This window comes from Emys orbicularis, chromosome 10 (assembly GCF_028017835.1).
Source record: "Emys orbicularis isolate rEmyOrb1 chromosome 10, rEmyOrb1.hap1, whole genome shotgun sequence".
NCBI lineage: Eukaryota > Metazoa > Chordata > Testudines > Emydidae > Emys > Emys orbicularis.
Genome location: NC_088692.1, coordinates 63,360,862 through 63,382,370, shown reverse-complemented (window position 1 = coordinate 63,382,370; position 21,509 = coordinate 63,360,862). Strand labels below are relative to the sequence as shown.

Below are 21,509 nucleotides of genomic sequence, written 5' to 3'. Positions count from 1 at the left end.
AAATTAGACACAGTTAGTTTAAATTTATATAAGTGAAAACTTAATCCATTTAGATAATGAAGAAATAATTTGGTTTCAAATACTGTAGTACATTTTACAGGATGTTGTTGTTTTAACAGAGGGTATCCAGTTTAACAGAAATTAGCAGAAATGAAAAATTCATGATATCATTATTATACTTAAATCAGATTCTCAAAATTGGCATTGAAATTCATCAGTTTAGGTATAAAATACTTTTCTACCCTCAAAGCAGTAATAATTATATGGAAAAATGTAATGGGCCATTAGTTGCTTAAACTCTCAAGTCACTAAATGCCAGAGTTAAAGATTGAGATGAAACTTTGTTTTCTTGTGTGTATGTATTACCGTATTGTTTCTTAAATATGATAGAATACTTTACAGCACTTTGTACAATCTTACCCACGCATATCAACTAGTACAATTTTCTTTTACACATAAACTAATTTTGTTATCCATAATGATTCCATATACTTGAGTCAGAATTTTTGTATAAAATCATGCTGATGTGTGTTCTAATAACCTTTTCTTTTCGACCAGCAACACAGCCATGCTTAAATTCAATTCAGTGATAAAGGATTTAATGATGAAGCTAACTTTGTGGCAAACTTTTCTGGCCTATATATGCTAGCAAACTTGCATTACTTCAGTGCATGTTTTAATCTGTAATTTACATTTTGTAATTATGGTTTCATAAAAAATATTTTATGGACTCATCATGCAGATAGTGCTACTAGATATTACATCATAGGTTGTAGAAACAATTATGATACAAGTGGAGCATATGCCTATGGTTAAAGTGAGCATTGCCATTTTAAAAAGCCCTTTTCAACTGTTATAACTTTGCAAACTTTTACATTTTGGGATGAAACTTTCCAGGTTTGGTCTCCTCTAGAGGTCTGAGTAAAAATAGTTCAGTTGATTTTAAGTAGGAAGAGATACTGTGTGGTGGGTAGGGAGGAAATGACACTCTTGCCAAAAATAAATAAATAAAATAAATAAATAAAGCCTTTTTGAATGATAGTTCCCTAGTATCTTAGAGGTTGGGGGTAGAAACTCAAAAATTGGCACAAATATATCGTTAGGCAGTTCAATGAAAATACATTTTGAATTGACTAAGTTACGAGGAGAGAAGTTAGACTGTGTGCATGTACACTGATATTTTTAATTCCTTTTTTACTATATCTTAACACACAGACTCAAGCCCTGTCTTATCTTTTTATTGATTAATTAACTTGCTTAAAAATTAACTACTAACCTTAGAAATCTATTGGTTACTCTCTTGTTTAATCGTTCCAGTTGTCTGGGAATTCACTGCCATTTAGTAGATTGCTTTTAATTTGTTCAGGTCATTTCATGGCGTACCCATTTCACTGTTTTATTATTGGCTCACTAATCATTGTCTGCCACTTATTTCTCCGTGATGCTCACCACATAGCCCATTCATCATTTTCTCCATTCTTTCCTCTTCTCACTATCTTCCTTTCCCTTCATTCCTCTCCAACTGCTTTCATTAACTCCATGTTCTCTTACCCTTGACTCCATTTCCTCTTCTGCTTACTCTCCCTAACCTCCAGTGTATCTAACCCTTCTTTTTCTCCATTCCCATCTTTTCTACCTCCAGCCACCTTAACAGAAGTGGGACTGGTCTTCTGATTCCTTCTCTCCACCATCTCCATCCTGAATCCCCATTTTAATCAGTTTTCCACCCATTCCAGTCCTCTGAAATCGCTCTTAAAATTTTTAGTGATGTCTTGATAGCCATGTCTCATGGCCTCCTTGAGCCCTTTGCAACTATTGACACTGCAATAATACTCTCCTCAAAATCCTGGTCTCACTTGATGGATGATACTGCCCTCTCCTTTTTCTCCTCTTGCTTCTCAGGTCATACCTTCATCTGTTTTGGTGAATGATCCTGCAAAACTGTGTGGAGGTCTCACAAGGCATTGATCTTGGGTGCCTCCTCTTATTACTTTATATTAGGGCTGTCAATTAATCGCAGTTAACTCACGCGATTAACTCAAAAAAATTAATCGCGATTAAAAAATTAATCTCACTTATAACAATAGAATACCAATTTAAATTTATTACATATTTTTGGATGTTTTTCTACCTTTTCAATGGTTATTTCAATTACAACACAAAATACAAAGTGCACAGTGCTCACTTTATATTATTATTTTTGATAAATATATGCACTGTAAAAATGATAAAAGAAATAATATTTTTCAATTCACTTCATACAAGTACTGAAGTGCAATCTCTTTATCGTGAAAGTGTAACTTACAAAGACGGATTTTTTTTTTTGGTTGCATAACTGCACTCTAAAAACAGTGCTGATGCTTGTTAAAAAAAAAAAATGCGTTAAATTTGTGACTGTACTACTTGGGGGGAGAATTGTATGTCTCCTGCTGTTTTACCTGCATTCTATATATATTTCATGTTCTAGCCGTCTCGGATGATGACCCAGCACATGCTCGTTTTACGAACACTTTCACAGCAGATTTGACAAAATGCAAAGAAGGTACGGATGTGAGATTTCTAAAAACAGCTACAGCACTTGACCCAAGATTTAAGATTCTGAAGTGCCGTCCAAAATCTGAGAGGGACGAGGTATGGAGCATGCTTTCAGAAGTCTTAAGAGCAACACTCTGAAGTGGAAACTGCAGAACCCAAACCAGAGGAGGAGGGGGGGAAAAAATCAACCTTCTGCTAGTGGCATCTGACTCAGCTGATGAAAATGAACATGCGTCAGTCCTCACTGCTGTGGATCGTTATTCAGCAGAACCCATCATCAGCATGGAAGTATATCCTCTGGAATGGTGGTTGAAGCATGAAGGGACATAAATATCTTGCAACACCAGCTACAACAGTGCCATGTGAATGCCTGTTCTCCCTTTCAGGTGACATTGTAAACAAGAAGCAGGCATATTATCTCCTGCAAATTGTAATCAACCTTGTTTGTCTGAGTGATTGGCTGACCAAGAAGTAGGATTGAGTGGACTTGTAGCCTCTAAAGTTTTACATTGTTTTATTTTTGAATACAGTTTTTTGTACATAATTCTACATTTGTAAGTTCAACTTTCATGATAGAAATTGCACTACAGTACTTGTATAAGGTGAATTGAAAAATACAATTTTTTAGTTTTTTTACAGTGCAAATATTTAATAAAAAAATGAAGTGAGCACTGTACACTTTGTGTTGTGTTGTAATTGAAATTAATATATTTGAAGATGTAGTAAACATCCAAAATATTTAAAATAAATGGTATTCTATTGTTTAACAGCGTGATTAATCATGATTAATTTTTTTAATCGCACGATTAATTGCGAGTAATTTTTTTAATCGCTTGACAGCCTTATGAGCACTCATTAAAGCTTAGTGAAAAATCTCTATGTATGCTTTGTATGTGGGTTTTTTTGTTTGTTTGTTTTTTCCCATGGTGAAAGGCTCACAGCTCAGTTCAAAGCCAGATTCCTCTAGAACTAGGTAGGACATGTCACCTTAATAAGAGTTACTTCCATGCCATGTTTCCTACAGCTGAAACAACTAGCATTTGAAAGGTATGTTTGGAATGTTGCAGGAATTTACTAAGTTAATATGAAGTGCTTTTTTTCATTTGTTTAGTGCCTAGGGTGAACCTTCTACAGAGGTGGTGGTTATCTTAATATATTATTCATCTATTTTAACAACTAAAGCCTCATTCCAAGTTTTTTTTTATTCAACTAAATTTGGGGGACAACAAACTAAAACCTCATTCCGAGTTAGTGAACAAATAGAATTCTGTAAGGCTGACTTATTGTTTAATTCTCTAATCTTGTCTCTTGTTGATATCAAGCACTTTCAACTGCTGCTTTTGCCATTTAGATTAGTGGTCAATTTTCACTTCCCAACATTACTTTAATAATTACAGTTTATCAAAACTATTTGAGATTTTAAAAGACCTCAGTCCCTGGAAAAATCATGGAGCAGGTCCTCAAGGAATCAATTCTGATGCACTTAGACAGGGCCGGCTCCAGGCACCAGCCGAGCAAGCTCGTGCTTGGGGCGGCAGATTCCAAAGGGCAGCATTCCATCTAATCTTTTTTTTTTTTTTTTTTTTGTGCTTCACCGCTTTGGCCGCCCCTGCAGGTTTTTTCTTTTTGGTTTGCTGCTCCCGCCGCCCTGTAGGGGGCGGAGGAGGGGAGCGCCCTGTAGCAAGCCCGGCAGGGCAGCCCGCGTCCTTCCCTGCCTGCCGACCGGAGTGGCGCCGACCCCTCCCGGCAGGCGGTGCAGCGGGAGGGGCCGCGTGGCAAGCGCCCCGCATAAGGAAGCCCTGGCCGCCCCCCTTCTGTCTTTCCCCCTCTCCCCCCAGTCGGGGTGCGCACTCCGCTGCCCGGGGTCTGCAGGGCCGGGAGTCCCCCTGCACCCACGCTCCCGCCGCCCCGCAGGTATTTTTTTTGGTTTTTTTGTTTGTTTTTTCTTTCCTTCGCTGCTCCGGCAGGCCGTCCAGTTTGTTCCCCTCCCCCCCTTCGCCGCTCCGGCCGGGGGCAGGTTTGTTTCCCGCCCCCTCCCTTTGCTGCTCCGGCCGGCCGGTTTGTTCTCTCCCCCCCCCCCCTTTTGCCGCTGTGGCCGGCCGGCCAGTTTGTTTTCCCCCCCCCCTTCGCCGCTCCGGCTGGGGGCAGGTTTGTTTCCCGCCCCCCCCACCCCCCTTTGTTCTCTACACACACACACACCCCCGGCCGGGGGCAGGTTTGTTTCCTGCCCCCTCCCTTTGCTGCTCCGGCCGGCCGGTTTGTTCTCCTCCCTCCCCCCCCCCTTTTGCCGCTGCGGCCGGCCGGTTTGTTCTCTCCCCCCTGCTGCTCCGGCCGGGGGCAGGTTTGTTTCCCCCCCCGCCCCCTTTGCTGCTCCGGCCGGCTGGTTTGTCATCCCACCCCCCTTCGCCGCTCTGGCCGGGGGCAGGTTTGTTTCCCGGCCCCCCCCACACCGCCTTTGCTGCTCCGGCCGGCCGGTTTGTTGTCTTCTCCTCCCCCCCCTCCGGCCGGGGGCAGGTTTGTTTCCCGCCCCCTTTGCTGCTCCGGCCAGCCGGTTTGTTCTCTTCTCTCCCCCCCCCTCGCCGCTCCGGCTGGGGGCAGGTTTGTTTTCCTCCTCCCCTCCCCCCCGCTGCTCCGGCCAGCCGGGCGTTTTTTGCTTGGGGCGGCAAAAAAGCCAGAGCCAGCCCTGCACTTAGAGGAGAGGAAAGTGATCAGGAACAGTCAGCATAGATTCACCAAGGGCAAGTTATGCCTGACTAACCTAATTGCCTTCTATGATGAGATAACTGGCTCTGTGGATGAGGGGAAAGCAGTGGACGTGTTATTCCTTGACTTTAGCAAAGCAAAGCTTTTGATATGGTCTCCCACAGTATTCTTGCCGGCAAGTTAAAGAAGTATGGGCTGGATGAATGGACTATAAGGTGGATAAAAAGCTGGCTAGATCGTCGGGATCAACGGGTAGTGATCAATGGCTCCATGTCTAGTTGGCAGCTGGTATCAAGCGGAGTGCCCCAAGGGTCGGTCCTGGGGCTGGTTTGGTTCAATACCTTCATTAATGATCTGGAGGATGGCGTGGACTGCACCCTCAGCAAGTTTGCAGATGACACTAAACTGGGAGGAGTCGTAGATACGCTGGAGGGTAGAGGTAGGATACAGAGGGACGTAGACAAAAATTAGAGGATTGGGCCAAAAGAAATCTGATGAGGTTCAACAAGGACAAGTGCAGAGTCCTGCACTTAGGACGGAAGAATCCCATGCACTGCTACAGGCTAGGGACCGAGTGGCTAGGCAGCAGTTCTGCAGAAAAGGACCTAGGGGTTACAGTGGACGAGAAGCTGGATATGAGTCGACAGTGTGCTCTTGTTGCCAAGAAGGCTAACGGCATTTTGGGCTGTATAAGTAGGGGCATTGCCAGCAGATCAAGGGACGTGATCTTTCCCCTCTATTCGGCATTGGTGAGGCCTCATCTGGAGTACTGTGTCCAGTTTTGGGCCCCACACTACAAGAAGGATGTGGAAAAATTGGAACGAGCCCAATGGAGGGCAACAAAAATGATTAGGGGGCTGGAGCCACCTGACTTATGAGGAGAGGCTGAGGGAACTGGGGTTGTTTAGTCTGCAGAAGAGAAGAATGAGGAGGGATTTGATAGCTGCTTTCAACTACCTGAAAGGGGGTTCCAAAGTGGATGGATCTAGACTGTTCTCAGTGGTAGCAATGACAGAACAAGGAGTAATGGTCTCAAGTTGCAGTGGGGGAGGTTTAGGTTGGATATTAGGAAAAACTTTTTTTCACTAGGAGGGTGGTGAAGCACTGGAATGGGTTACCTAGGGAGGTGGTGGAATCTCCTTTCTTAAAGGTTTTTAAGGTCAGGCTTGATGAAGCCCTGGCTGGAATGATTTAGTTGGGGATTGGTCCTGCTTTGAGCAGGGGGTGGGACTAGATGACCTCCTGAGGTCCCTTCCAACCCTGATATTCTATGATTCTATGATTCCAAGTCATTCTTTATAGTTCTGGTTCATTTTATCTTTCTGGCCCTTGTCTCCATTCATTGTTTGAAAGCAGTGGTGTTGCCCTCACATCTGGGTTAGGGCTCAGAAGAACATCCCCAGAAGTATGGGACTTTGTCCATGGAAAAAGATGATATTCTTGTAACCACCTTTTTCCCAAGTGTCTGGCTTGGGGCTGTTGGGTGTGGAGAGAGAAAAGAGAAATTACTCAAAGCACCCTTTTTTTTTTTTGAACTTTGGAGGCAGGAGTGACATGCAGCATGAAGTCAGACAGAACTGAGTGAGGGAACTGCAAATGGCAGTCTGCAGAGCTGCTCTGGAAGATTGGGGAAAGTTGCTGTCATATTGCGGCTACTAACACTGTTTAATAACTTTTATCACCATCAGCAGCATCTCTCTGCATGTCCCACTCATCCATTCGAGTTCCATAATACAGCTCCTTTGTTTGTAACATGGAACCAGAGTCTTCAGCAATTGCTGATGTGGGCATTATAACAAACTTATGCCTCAAATGCTATTCCAGACTCTTCTGTGCATTGCTACTTTCCCTTCCTTCAAATCAATAAATTGAAGTCAGGGATGGAAAGTAGGAAAACTGATCTTATTTAAAAATATATAAATGGGTTACCTAGTTTACTTTAAGTCTTCAGGCCAGGAGCTGTCTTTGTTATATTGCTTGTACAGTGCCTTTCATATGGGACTGGGACCTCTGACGTACTACCTCAATATATATAAATAGGTTTAATGAACTTAAATTGTGCTGTTTAGTACATGTAGATTATTTGTTACACAAAATTGTAAGTGAATTTATATTTTCTTTTATTTGAAGATGCATCTTAAGTTGTGATACTTGTGTAACTAATGAGAAAATGTGTTGAATCCATTGTTTACCTAATGTGCCTTTTTGCAAGTTTTATATAAAACACTGAATTGGATGAAATGATTATCTTACAAGAGTAGCTACCAAGTGTAGAAAATTCTGTAGTGCCGTCCATTTGGTTAATCTGTATTTTTCTTTCTGTTGTCAGAATATGAGTGATGCAATGGCTATCCTACATAAGCTACAGACAGGTCTGGATGTGAACGTGAAGTTCACTGGTGTACGAGTTTTTGAATACACACCTGAATGCATAGTGTTTGACCTTCTTGATATCCCTTTGTACCATGGATGGTTAGTGGATCCTCAGGTAAGCAAAATAGCTTAGATGATGAGTTATCTATTTCCTGTCTGAACTATTTTACATTTTACTGGGGGAATGTTTGAAGAGCATCAAAGATGTGTATAGCACATCAGAATTTTCAGATTCTTGTTTAATTTTAACCTAAGGTTTATAGTCTTTTATTGTGTAGACAGGAGTCACAGTGAGCTGATGTTTTCTTTTGAGTCTGCACCCAGAAAGATTAAAATTTCACCTTGAAGAGTGGTGTGAATCATACTGGTCATTTTAAGGCACTATAACTTTGCAATGATTGAATGTTAGAAAGTTCCAGATTTTAGACAAGTCTATTTTAAGTCCAAAATAGTGCAAAATAGCACTGCTGGTCTAGGGTATTGTGTTTTATTTTGCCCTTTCCAGGGGTGGTATTCATTTCTTACCTTGATTGCTCATATAAGAATTTGGACACAAAGGGTATGTCTACACTACGAGGGTAGTTCGATTTCACTTAAATCGAATATGTGGAATCGATATTGCAAAGTCGAACGTGTGTGTCCACACTAAGGACAGTAATTCGACTTTGTGAGTCCACACTAACGGGGAAAGCGTCGACATTGGAAGCGGTGCACTGTGGGCAGCTATCCCACAGTTCCCGCAGTCCCCGCTGCCCATTGGAATTCTGGGTCGAGCCGCCAATGCCTTCTGGGTAAAAAAAATGTGTCTAGGGTGCTTTTGGGTAATGGTCGTCATCCGTCCGTCACTACCGCCCTCCCTCCCTCCCTGAAAGCGCCAGCGGGAAATCAGTTCGCGCACTTTTCTGGTCAGTGACAGCGCGGACGCCACAGCACTGCGAGCATGGATCCTGCTGTGACCATCGCTGCAGTTGTGGCCGTTGTCAACGCCTCGCAGCTTATCATCCACCTTTCCCAGAGGCAGATGCAGATAAACCAGGCGAGGAGGCTACGGCACCGCGGTGAGGGCCTGAAGTCTGAGAGTAGCACAGGCCTGTCAGAAAGCACGGGACCCAGTGCCGAGGACATCATGGTGACAATGGGTCATGTGGATGTTGTGGAACGGCGATTCTGGGCACGGGAAACAAGCACGGACTGGTGGGACCGCATAGTGCTGCAGGTCTGGGATGAATCCCAGTGGCCGCGAAACTTTCGCATGCGGAAGGGGACTTTCCTTGAACTTTGTGAGTTGCTGTCCCCTGCCCTGAAGCGCAATGACACCCGGATGCGAGCAGCCCTGACTGTCCAGAAGCGAGTGGCCATAGCCCTCTGGAAGCTTGCAACGCCAGACAGCTACCGGTCAGTCGCGAACCACTTTGGCGTGGGCAAATCTACCGTGGGGGTTGTTGTGATGCAAGTAGCCAACGCAATCGTTAAGGTACTGCTCTCAAAGGTAGTGACCCTGGGAAACGTGGAGGTCATCATAGATGGCTTCGCCGCGATGGGATTCCCAAACTGCGGTGGGGCTATAGATGGAACTCACATCCCTATCCTGGGACCGGAGCACCAGGCCAGCCAGTACATCAACCGAAAGGGCTACTTTTCAATGGTGCTGCAAGCACTGGTGGACCACAGGGGACGTTTTACCAACATCAACGTCGGATGGCCGGGCAAGGTTCATGACGCTCGCGTCTTCAGGAACTCTGGTCTGTTTAGACGGCTGCAGGAAGGTATTTACTTCCCGGACCACAAAATAAGTCTTGGGGATGTGGAGATGCCTACAGTGATCCTCGGGGACCCAGCCTACCCGCTAATGCCCTGGCTCATGAAGCCCTATACTGGCGCCCTGGACACTGAAAAAGAACTCTTCAACTACCGGCTGAGCAAGTGCAGAATGGTGGTGGAGTGTGCTTTTGGCCGTCTCAAGGGGAGATGGAGAAGCTTACTGACTCGCTGTGATCTCAGCGAAACCAATATCCCCATTGTTATAGCAGCTTGCTGTGTGCTCCACAATCTCTGTGAGAGCAAGGGGGAGACCTTTATGGCGGGGTGGGAGGTTGAGGCAAATAGCCTGGCTTCTGATTACGCCCAGCCAGACAGCCGGGCGATTAGAAGATCCCAGCGGGATGCGCTGTGCATCCGGGAGGCTTTGAAAGCTAGGTTCCTCAGTGAGCAGGGTAACCAGTGACTTTTAAGTTTGTTTAAAGAGAAGCTGAACCTGCCCCCGTTTCTTTACCCGGTTAATGTTGTCTATCCTATCCAGCTACATACCCCCTTCCAAAAAAATAAAATCAGTTTTATTTTGTTAATGAACACCGTTGTCTTTATTACTGTTTTCGCGGGAATGTTTTAAACCTGGGACGCAGACTGTGGTGGGGAGCGGGTGTAGTGTACTGATGCAAATGATGCTTCTAAACTCCAGGAATGACAGGATTCGCAGTGGTGGACTGGTTGTTTCAACGGAGCCTGCCAGCCCTCCTGAGCGGGACTGCGTTTATGTGGGGGCTATGTGACTGTATGGCAGGGGGAGGAGGGTTACAGATCCCCTGCTGCGTGGCTCTGTGATGCAGGAAAAGGACCGCTGCATAAGATCTGTAACTGCCCTCCCCCGCCACAAAGTCACAGAGCAACCCCTTCCCCCCCCCAGAACATGAAAACCACCTCCCAGACTGACCAGGGTAACTAGTCACTGCACTGTGTATGTGCCCTGCTGCTTGACCTGCCCCCGCCTCTGTACCCTGCTAAAGGTGACTGTCCTGTCCAATTACCAAGCCCCTTCCCCCCCTTCAGACAGACTCTCCTCCAAAAGAACATGATGGAAACAGTAATGAACAGAAACGTATTTTTTATTAACAACCACACGTGAAACTGGGGGTTGAAACTTCGACGGGGGCTTGTGTGAGGCGGGAAGGAAAGGACTTTTCAAATTTTGGGGAATGACAGCCTTCTGGTGCTTGAGCAGTCTGCAGGGGTGGAGTGAGAGTTTTCACGGACTCTGCCGCCCCTCCTGCTTTGGACTTTGGGCGAGGGGGGTATGGGACTTGGTGGCGGGGGAGGGCGGTTACTGATAGACTGCAGCGGGGCTTTGTCCTCCTGCCTCCGTTCCTGCAGAACATCAACAAGGCGCCGGAGCGTGTCCGTTTGCTCCCTCAGAAGTCGAAGCAGCGTTTGAGTCGCCTGCTGGTCTTCCTGCCGCCATCTCTCCTCACGTTCCATGTGTGTTCGGTGCATTTGGGACAAATTCTCCCTCCACTGGTTCTGCTGTGCTGCCTGGGCTCGGGAGCAGCCCATTAGTTCTGAGAACATGTCCTCTCGCGTCTTCTTCTTCCTCCGCCTAATCTGCGCTAGCCTCTGGGAGTGTGATGCCAGGCTGGGTTGGGAGACAGTTGCAGATGTGGCTGTGGGAAAGAGAAAAAGGTAGTGAATTCCTCCGAAACATAAATGTAGTTGTGAACAAAGAACATAGTCTTTCTCTGTGAACAAGACCATGCACTGCACCTATCACATGCGCACTCAGGACAAGGTCGAATTTTCGGACCTCGCTTTCAGTGCCTGGGGTCTTGCACTGCCGATCTGGGAAGCGGGGCAGGACACCGGAATTTCTGTAGCAGGCAGACATGGTAAGCCGTAGACTTGTGGCTGCTTAAAACTTTAATAGTAGCACTGGCCTCCTTTCACATTGAAAGCAATGCCAGTCTCTGCTGCCAGCAATCGGCCAAGCATGAACTCTGCCCCTGTCCCACCCCCTCGCGGCTGTCCCAGGGAAAGATCCCTGTATGCTGCCCCTCTCCCGCCTCCACCGCGTGGCTGTAAACCGGCGGTTACAGTTCTGTAAAGGAACGGGCAAGCAGTCCCAGTACTAACAGTCCCCTACCTAATTCAAAGCAGGTCATCATGAGCGACATCACAATAATGAGGATCTCAGACAGCGATAAAGAAAGGATGCTTCGGGAAACCCTGCAAAGACCAGGGCCGTATGCCGCCATGCTGTGCAAGGCTATGATCCCGGAGTACTTGAGGATCTCCTGGCGCGGGAACGTCTCCTACTTCGGAGGACCCAATAAGGCCGCTCTCCCCAGGAACCTGATGAACAGGCTTTCCCACTACCTGCAGGAGAGCTTCGTTGAGATGTCAGTGGAGGATTATTGCTCTATCCCCGGACATATAGACCGGATTTTCATATAGCTGCAGTGGCAGGGACTAAAGAGTGGAGCAGCTTGGGCAGCAGAATCATGCACAACCGGACACTGTTTGATTTTTTTTTAAATAGTTGGAACTGATTACTTAAGCGCCCAGGGTAAAGAAATCATGAAGCACACATTGTTCTTATTCTTAATATTCCAGTTTTGTAAAAAATAAATGTTTAGATGTTTAAAGCACTTACCGCTTGATCCTTCCCCTGAATCTGTGTCCGGGTTACATGCTGGGGAGGGTTGGTAGGGGATCTCTGTAAGGGTGATGAAGAGCTCCTGGCTGTCGGGGAAATCAGCTTGGTAAGCGCTGTCGACTGCCTCGTCCTCCTCATCTCCTTCCTCATCTTCCCCGTCCGCTAACATGTCCGAGGAACCGGCCGTCGACAATATCCCATCCTCAGAGTCCACGGTCAGTGGTGGTGTTGTGGTGGCGGCCGCACCAAGGATGGAATGCAGTGCCTCGTAGAAACGGGATGTGTGGGGCTGGGATCCGGAGCGTCCGTTTGCCTCTTTGGTCTTCTGGTAGCCTTGTCTCAGCTCCTTGATTTTCACGCGGCACTGCGTTGCATCCCGGCTATATCCTCTCTCTGCCATGGCTTTAGAGATCTTCTCATAGATCTTTGCGTTCCGTCTTTTGGAGCGCAGCTCGGAAAGCACGGACTCATCGCCCCACACAGCGATCAGATCCAAGACTTCCCGATCAGTCCATGCTGGGGCCCTCTTTCTATTCTGGGATTGCACGGCCATCTCTGCTGGAGAGCTCTGCATCGTTGCCAGTGCTGCTGAGCTCGCCACGATGTCCAAACAGGAAATGAGATTCAAACTGCCCAGACAGGAAAAGGAATTCAAATTTTCCCGGGGCTTTTCCTGTGTGGCTGGTCAGAGCATCCGAGCTTGGACTGCTGTCCAGAGCGTCAACAGAGTGGTGCACTGTGGGATAGCTCCCGGAGCTATTAGCGTCGATTTCCATCCACACCAAGCCTAATTCGATATGGCCATGTCGAATTTAGCGCTACTCCCCTCGTCGGGGAGGAGTACAGAAGTCGAATTTAAGAGACCTCTATGTCGAACTAAATAGCCTCGTGGTGTGGACGGGTGCAGGGTTAATTTGATGTAACGGCGCTAAATTCGACATAAACGCCTAGTGTAGACCAGGCCTAAGAAGTTAGTGAACGTGATGTGACTTCCCTCCTTCCTGAAATTCCTACCTGCTTTTAGCAGCTTCTGTTTCAAGAACTGAGAGCATTAAAACCAAGTAAGAATAAGTGATATAATTTTGTTTAAGATGGGCTGGCTGAGGCGCCATCCAATTAAGGAAGGAAGGTGATACTGTTTGGCTGGGGAGTTATATGGCTAGAGTAGCCTGTCTATATGATTGATGTGTTCCTAATGATTTGTGACTCTGTCTTGTAATCATCTAGGCTTTTTTCTAGGTGTTTTTTTTTTTTTTTTTTTTTAATTTCACCTGGCAATTTTCATGGCCAGAAAATGTTTTCATCTAATTTTAGCACTATAGAAGGCAACCCATCTCTCTCTAATGTGCACCCTACATCTATAGTCCAGACCTTTGTGAACTCTATGGGTGACAGCATTGGAGAACAGGAGAAACAATAGTTGTTGTAGAATGTTGTAGTTTTGGCCAAGGGAGAAGCACATATTGGTGTTCCAAAACTTTTCTGGTTTCCTATTTGCTTCCAGGTGCAAATCAAGCCTTTCATACTGATATTAATATTTATTATTAGGTTAGTCCCTTGTGGCACCAGCTATGACTGAAGCCCCACTGATTTAGAAACACATGAAGAAGTGATCCATGGTCTGAAGAATTTAAATTTTAAGTGGTATTTACCAAGTTTTTTCCCAGCTACTTGGGCATCTGACTCTGTGATCTTCCAATATGGTTTAAATCAGCTGACATGCTAATGCTAATAGTTAATAGAGCTGAGTATTTTGAGATTTGTTGGGGAGGATGTCTTAATTCTGGAAATTATTTCCTGTGCTGATCTAACAGAGCCAGAATTTCCTTAGCTTTTTACATTATTTCTTTAATGTAAAAAGCTTAACTGTTCCCTCAGGTATTTCTCTAAGGGAATGAGGATGGAAAATATTTTTGTAACAGTTAACTTCTACATTTTCAGTTTAGTTGGCGTTACTTAACTGATTTTGTATAGATCAAGATTTATATGAGCGCCCAGAGACAACTGTGGCAGACATATGTTTTTTTTTTTTAATTGTGAAAACTTTGTAATAGCCTTTCTAAAAATAGGAATGCATTATTTTTTGTATGCTAAATGTTTGAGTATTTTTTTTTTTTTAAAGGAAGAATACTAGATGAAGCCATCTAATTTTTTTAACTTTTCTTTGGGATCCTCTGGAACATGCATTTAAGTGATTTGCAGCACATTATAATGTATTCTAAAAAGCAGCAAAGAAATGTGGCTTAAGTAGGCATGTATTAATTGATTTTTATGTGACCCACATGACACACAGATTCTGCAGAATCAAAGTCTTCACATTTAAAAGATAAAGTTTGTAACCCTCATAGTTGCAGAGCGTCTTCCAGATGTGTACCAAATACAACTAATGCAGTGTCATCTGCCTGAGTCTGCAGGCTGCCTGCAACAATGGCTCTGGAAAGTATGAAGGCATGATACAGAAAAAAGGAAATAAGGAAGGAAGAGAGGGGAAAAATTATATTTTTTTTGTTTTTTTTAAAAAGCAGCATATTCTGCACTAAGTGAAGCTGAATGTGCCAATAACACATAACTGAAAAAATAATAAACAACTGAAAGTTGAGGTATTGCTTAAAAGACTGGTTCTACCCCTGATCTTTATGCAGATCTCCCCCGGATATAATTGAATATTCTGCTGTGTATTGAGGGCAGTGTGTAGTATTAAACTTAAACCCTAGCTCCATAATTAAAATGGAATTTTGCACTCTCCTCAAAATGTGTGCAACATCCTTGGGTTAAGGCTTCTTGAACTAGGACTATGTATTGACCTTAGTGTGGTATAGCTAAAAGACTAAAACCTCTTGTGGGCAATTTATTTTTGATGTATTTTATCTTATGAACAATTCCAGTAGGTACACAGGAACAAACAATGGATTTTCTGTTCTTCATAAAGATAAATGAATTACCCGGTATTTGTTTTTCCAGATTGCTGACATTGTGAAGGCAGTTGGTAATTGTAGTTACAATCAATTGGTGGAGAAGATAATCTGTTGTAAACAGTCGGACAACAGTGAGCTGGTTAGTGAAGGTGGGTGAATGCTGCCGTGGTAATTTTTTTTCTTCTTTCATTACTGGAACTAATGAATTGCAGTATCAGTTTATACAATTTTTAAAAATTATTTAATGTTTTTAATTATACATTTTGTATATTGGCCTACTGTATATGTAGTCTGTCACGTGGTGGTGACAGCCATGTGATAAACTGCATTAATCATGCACATTAAATCTCCTCAACTTCATCTTTGCCCATTAAACCATCTGCACTGGGATTGCCCTCTGGGGGTGGAGTTTACAAAGCTTTGCAAACCTCTGAGCTCTGCTATTTTTAAATTTTAAGAAGCTGGAGAAATCTCTCTTCTTATAGAATTTCATTAGTCTTGAGATCTCATGGGCAACATTCAGTCATGGGTCAGTGACAGATTTCAGATCTGCTATGTCTCAACATATCATGTCTAGACATGGGAACTTTATCATTTGGAAAGGGGAAAATCACTATTAAAAAGATATAGTACTTCTACACATGGTAGGTCTCAAGATTTCAGATTGGAAACATAAAGAAAAGCTATTATACATTATTGTTGAGATTTGCAATGTATCAACTGTTCTCTTTCTGTGGTGTGTGCATTTGGACTCCGTAATAAAGGAGCTTTCCTTTACTGGTGAAGGGATATGAAAAATAGTGCCAGTAAAAAGGCACATGTGTGAGTGAGAATGTATTTCACAAAAAAATACAATATATTAAAATCCATTTTTGTTCTAAAGTTTGATCCATAGACTATAGTTGAATCAGGCAGGAATGAATTTTTGGAAGCCTTATTAGTGACTCATTATGTTAGTTGCACTGTGAGAGGCAGAGTGCCTAATCGGTACTGGGCGTCATCAGTGATAGTTCTACAGAAAACACAAGAGCTTAGAATTTTGCATTCAACTTTTCAGTTACAGCAAGGTTTAAATCCATTGTGCTCTGAAAATAAGTATGTATCACCACATACTCAGTTTTCTATACAACTGCAAGTATATATAAGGAGTTTGAAGAGCTAAAGATTATTCTTGAAATTTCAGGACTGGTGCCAAACTTTATTCTTATTCCTCTACAGATAGCCTTACTTTAATACTTTGGATCTACTTCTATTTAAACTTCAATCAAAATTTCATGGGTAGACTCATTTTTAATTTAGTAGTCTTTACCATACTATTTCTAAATATGCCACTGAAGCCATTGTGAAAATGTTTGTCAGTATCAGAAGGGTTGTAGAACAAGCCTGACCAGTGTTTAGTTCCACAAGGTGCTGTGACTTTTGCAAACACTCTAGCCTCTTCAGTTCCATAAGGTTTTCTATTTGAGGCAGTGTGTTAGAGGATAGGTGTGACACTCTGTACCTTAAAGTAGCACCCAGGGACCCCCAATATTCATCACTATCATATGATTATGATGTGTTTTGTACAAAGTATGCTTTGTGAGGTATCATTTAACAAGTCTTGATCTGTTGAACATTTAATATCCTGTTGGATTGTATGTACTATCATTGTTTGTGAAGTTAAGTATTGCTATATGTGTTACTGAAATATGTTGAGGTTGGGAATGCCCACAGCCAGCCTTTCAGTTACAACAAAGGAGGCCCCAGACAGCATTAATGGGCCAAGAAAACAATCCACTATACCAGAGGCTCCTTAGAGCAGTGGAGATTGCTTGCCCAATGGGGACTGATCCCCACGTCACAGCAAGGATCTTTCTAGCAGCTAGAAGAAAGTATAAAAAGAGAGTCAGTGACATCACTTGGCCTCTCTCCCCCACCCCCATCTCAACACCTGGAAGTACACCTGGAAGACACAGATTTTGAACTGGGGAAGTTTGTTCTCAGGCTGGAAGGTAGTCCAGTCTGTGAGCATTGAGGAATTGTAACCTGCTTGTATCATCTGTTAGGGTGAGACAGTGCTTGATTCAAATCTTGTTTAGTCTGTTAGAAATGCAGTTTAAATTCTAACTATTTTATTTCTTAAGTAACCAACTTTGATCTCTGTGCCTTCCGCTTAAAATCACTTAATCTATCTTTCTGTAGTTAATAAATCTGTTTTTTTAATTTTAACTAAAAGTGTGTTTTGGTGGAAGTGCTTAGGAAATCCCAGCTTCGATTACAGAGGCTGGTGCATATCCACTTTCCTATGAAGAAATGGTGAACTAAATATGAACTTACACTGGTCAGGCATCTGACCAGTGCAAGATGGTACAGTTCTGGGATATAAGGCTGGGGAGCTGAGGGGAATTGGCTGGAGCCTCTCTATTGATGGTTCATGAGTGGCTGGGAGATCATTCATGTAACTCAGTTGAGTGTGTCCCTGCCTATGGATGCCTGTGTAAGTGCAGTACCTGTTAGGGCAGTGGTTATAAAACTTTTTTTCCCCCCGTGGACCATTTGAAAATTGCTGAGGGTCTCAGCAGACCACTTAATAATCTTTCCAAATATTGTCTGTACCGTTAGCTAACTATTGTAAAGCACTTTAGATAAAAGCACTACATTAAAAAAGTAATAATAAACATTTTTTGTTCTACAAATAAAAGCACACAACTCATATTTTAATATCAGTAGTCTTACCTTTCTAATGCGATAGATGTGCCCTCTCTCCCCTGCCGTGACAGCCCCTGAGCTGGGGCTGGGAAGGGGGGGGGGGGGGGAGGTCTCCCTCTCTCCTCTGCTGCAGCAGCCCCCAAACTGGGGCTGGGAAGGAGGGGGGTCTCTCCCCCACCACAGCAGCCACAGAGCTGAGCCTGGAAAGGAGGACCGTCTCTCCCCAGCAGCTGCAGCCCTGGAGCTGGGGAAAGTCGCCTCTGTCTGGCTGCCGCAGCCCTGCACATTCCAAATTCCCCCACCCCCTCTTCTCAAACCACTGCTGCCTCCCACCTACCCCTTATTCCCCCCAAGGCCACCACCTCACCTTAAATGTGCGTCTTCTCCAGGGTCCAAGCACCTAATTAGTGGAGCCACATCTGCGTGGCTCCACTAATTAGGTGGGTGGTCCTTCATTCTCTCATGTGCGGCCGCCCAGGTGTGCACCTTTTGAGGGAACTGTCTGCGGACCACCTGAATGGAGCTCACGGACCAGTGGTGGTCCGCGGACTACAGTTTGAGAACCTCTGTGTTAGAGGCTTGTAGCTTGACATCAGCCTCACAATGTGAGAGGCAACCCAGGCTGGTAGGTTTGGAGGTCTCAGCAGTCCCACAGTCCAGGTTGCACCTGGGGACTCTCTCAAATCCTATTCCAGTTCCCTATTGTGACAAACTTAGGTTTTATTCCTGGTATTATTCCTAAATAATAGTACTTGGGGGGGAAATATCCTATAGGTCAACTAGGTAAACACTTAACTTCAGATTTTTAAAGGTATTTAGGCATTGCTGCCCTCAGTGTTGTAACACCTAATTGATTTAGGAGCCTAAATTTCATACTGAAAAGTGATTTAGGCAGTGCACTCAGCAATGCCTAATTAAGGGCCCAAATAATGGCCTTGATCCACTTAAAACTTTAAAGTTGCAAACTAATATGTGCATTTGCTCTAAATTGATGACTATATAAGCCAGTTTGTTTTAACAAGTATAAAATTCTTATCTAAATATAATAAAGGGGCTACCCTTTAGCTCCCATTACATTGTGGGAGGAAATACCCCTGTGCTATCCACTTCTACCTGGAATCCTTTCAGCTAGTTACCATCTTCTGTGCATAGGCAGACACCATCCGGAACTACAACATGAATGCTTAAATTCAAAATTTAGAATAAATATGACATGGCTTATGAGTGTATAGGAAATATTGTTGGGAAAGTGGTAATTTTCCATATTATTAAATACAACCATTTTAGGTTTTCTACAGAGTCATGAAATTTTAAAACTAATTTTTGTGCATATTTAGAAGTGGCTGCCAAATAACCAGGAGTGGCGCCAGGGTTTTTGGCTCCCTAAGCGGGGGTCCTTCCGCGCTCCCCGTCGTCGTCGGTAATTCTGCGGTGGGGGGGGGGGGGGTGGTCCTTCCGCGCTCCTGGTCTTCAGGGCACTTCGCGGCGGGTCCCGGAGCGAGTGAAGGACCCGCTGCAGAATTGCCGCCGAAGACCCGGAGTGCGGAAGGACCCCCCGCCGCCAAATTGCCGCCAAGGGCGGCAAAATGCCGCCCCCCCCCAAATCCTGGCGCCCTAGGTGACCGCCTAGGTCACCTAAATGGAAGCGCCGGCCCTGCAAATAACAGATTGTGGAGCTTTATAATAGTCCTGTACCATGATGATAAGAGAATTACAGAATTGTTTACAGAATTATTTACAAGAAGAAAGGTAATAGTGGAATACAACGAAGATTTACAGTGCTGATATATAGTCTTGATATGTACTGGTCAATCTAACAAAGGCATTGTCAGCTGTACAAAATTGGCAAGTCTTCAAAACTCAGCTGTTTTGGAGCTAGAAGTTTGAAAAATGAACTTTTTTTTTTTTTTTTTTTCCATTCTTACATAACCAAAAAACGAGTGAAGATTTTGGTTGGCATTTTCAGAAAAGTTCATCTTTGGACAGGGACCAGGTATGGAAAAACATCCAAAAAGGTGAATTTTTTTTTTGGAAAATCCTGCGATGATGTAAAACTGTTACATTTAACTGTTTTGAAAACCTGAGGTATTTGTTTGCTTATAAGGAGCCTGAACTATAGTAAGTGCAGGAATGTTAAATGGAATAATCCTATATGAAGGCTCTAGTATGATTGAATTTTCAGTATACTCATAAGGGACACATCACTTCTCCCTTTTTTACAATCTGTATTGAACAGCTTTATAGCCCAGACTGTTGGAAATAGAAAGTTGAAAATAGGTGGGTAACTGGCTCAGGTAGTGAAATGCCTCTGACAGTGTTGGTAAAAATTATTTTTACTTGGCCACATTTCATAGAATCATAGAATATCAGGGTTGGAAGGGACCTCAGGAGGTCATCTTGTCCAACCCCCTGCTCAAAGCAGGACCAATCCCCAGACAGATTTTTGCCTCAGATCCCTAAATGGCCCCCTCAAGGATTGAACTCTCAACCCTGGGTTTAGCAGGCCAATACTCAAACCACTGAGCTATCCCCCTTTGAAAATTGCTTTAAGTACATGTAAAGTACATTTTTAAATCTGATCTGAAGGGTGAGAGGGGCACAAAAAACTGGTTGCATACTTTTTTGTGCATCTTCCTAATGCATAAAGAAACACACAAACTTTTCAGGCTCTGCATGGTTTTTTATTTAATTCATATCTTACTAATATCAGAAATGCCAAGTCCTGTTTTCCTTTTTTAGTTTGAGGCCTTCCTTACAGGACATGGAGATGTGAACTGGGATCCTGGGACGGTTAGATGTTTGAACTGTTGAGAGAGTTTTTATTCACACTATTTAAAATTGTCCGCTTTATTACCATCTATTTAGATCAAATGCCTCCCTAACAAAAGAAAAGCTATTTCCCCCTCTCACATTTCTTTTTCTTGGTATCTGTAATGTCATAATATTTATTACTAGTTCTCCAGCAATTCATAATCCAGAGATTCCTCCAGGAAAAACAATGACTAGACCTGAATTACTACTGAAGTGTTGTGGGAGACGGCCAATCTGTGTCTGTTGCTTGGGGGAGTCCCATGTCTCCAAGAAGTACTTCTGTCTGGCCCTCAAGTCCAGGGCAAGAAAAAATAGAGAGATTAAACTCAGACTGCTAATGATGAAATGTTCCCTTCAGCCAGCTTCTGAGTCAGGTCAGTAAATCAACCTATATATCTGTCTCCAGACAGATCCAGCACCTCTCAGGCTTCCCTTGAGAAAGTCCTTTTGAAGCCTTCAGGGAAGGTTTCCAAAAAGAGGAGCATGGACTCTTACTTTAAGGAGCCAGCTCTGAAAAGGGCTAGTTCCTTGGTGAGATCTATGTCTCCAAAGCCTTGACATCTCTACTTGTTACCTTCTGAGTTGAAGGATTCCTCCTCTAGTACCGATGGGGCCATAAAATCCCAGAGCACAAAGGAAAGACATGGTTCTGATAGGGCCTTGGTAACCTCTACCAGCAAGGAGGGAAAGCTTAGAGAGTTGGGATTGGCACTGTTGAGTATCGGTATCCATGCATGTAGCACCCTCAAGCAACAGCACCAGATACCATCGGTGTCTACTTTGGTATGTCCACTGTTGGCTTTGGCGACCATGGTCTCCGCTACCGCAGGGTACTGTTCCCCCTACTCAGTACCATAGGAATTCAGCTATACTGGGGACCTCTCAATGATGGATGAACCAGAGTCTCCACTCCTGATGGGTACGGAGTATCTCTTAGTACTGAAACCTGATCTCTGGACTACTGTCCTCCAGTACTGTAAGATTCTCCACTGTTTCCTGCAGGTGCTCCCCCTTTGGATCAGATAGAGGAGCATGAAGGAGACTTCCAGTCAGTATCCTCT

The 21,509-nt window shown here is 44.0% G+C and overlaps 1 protein-coding gene across 1 annotated transcript in view; it reads left to right on the top strand.

Annotated features, from left to right (window-relative positions):
* The window catches only part of MINDY2 (MINDY lysine 48 deubiquitinase 2), a 115,564-nt gene that overhangs the window by 48,677 nt on the left and 45,378 nt on the right, over positions 1-21,509 (top strand). Inside the window, exons 4-5 of the mRNA XM_065412009.1 lie at positions 7,568-7,726; positions 14,996-15,098. Coding sequence (XP_065268081.1) covers positions 7,568-7,726; positions 14,996-15,098 — 262 coding nt within the window. The remainder of the gene's footprint in view (positions 1-7,567; positions 7,727-14,995; positions 15,099-21,509) is intronic.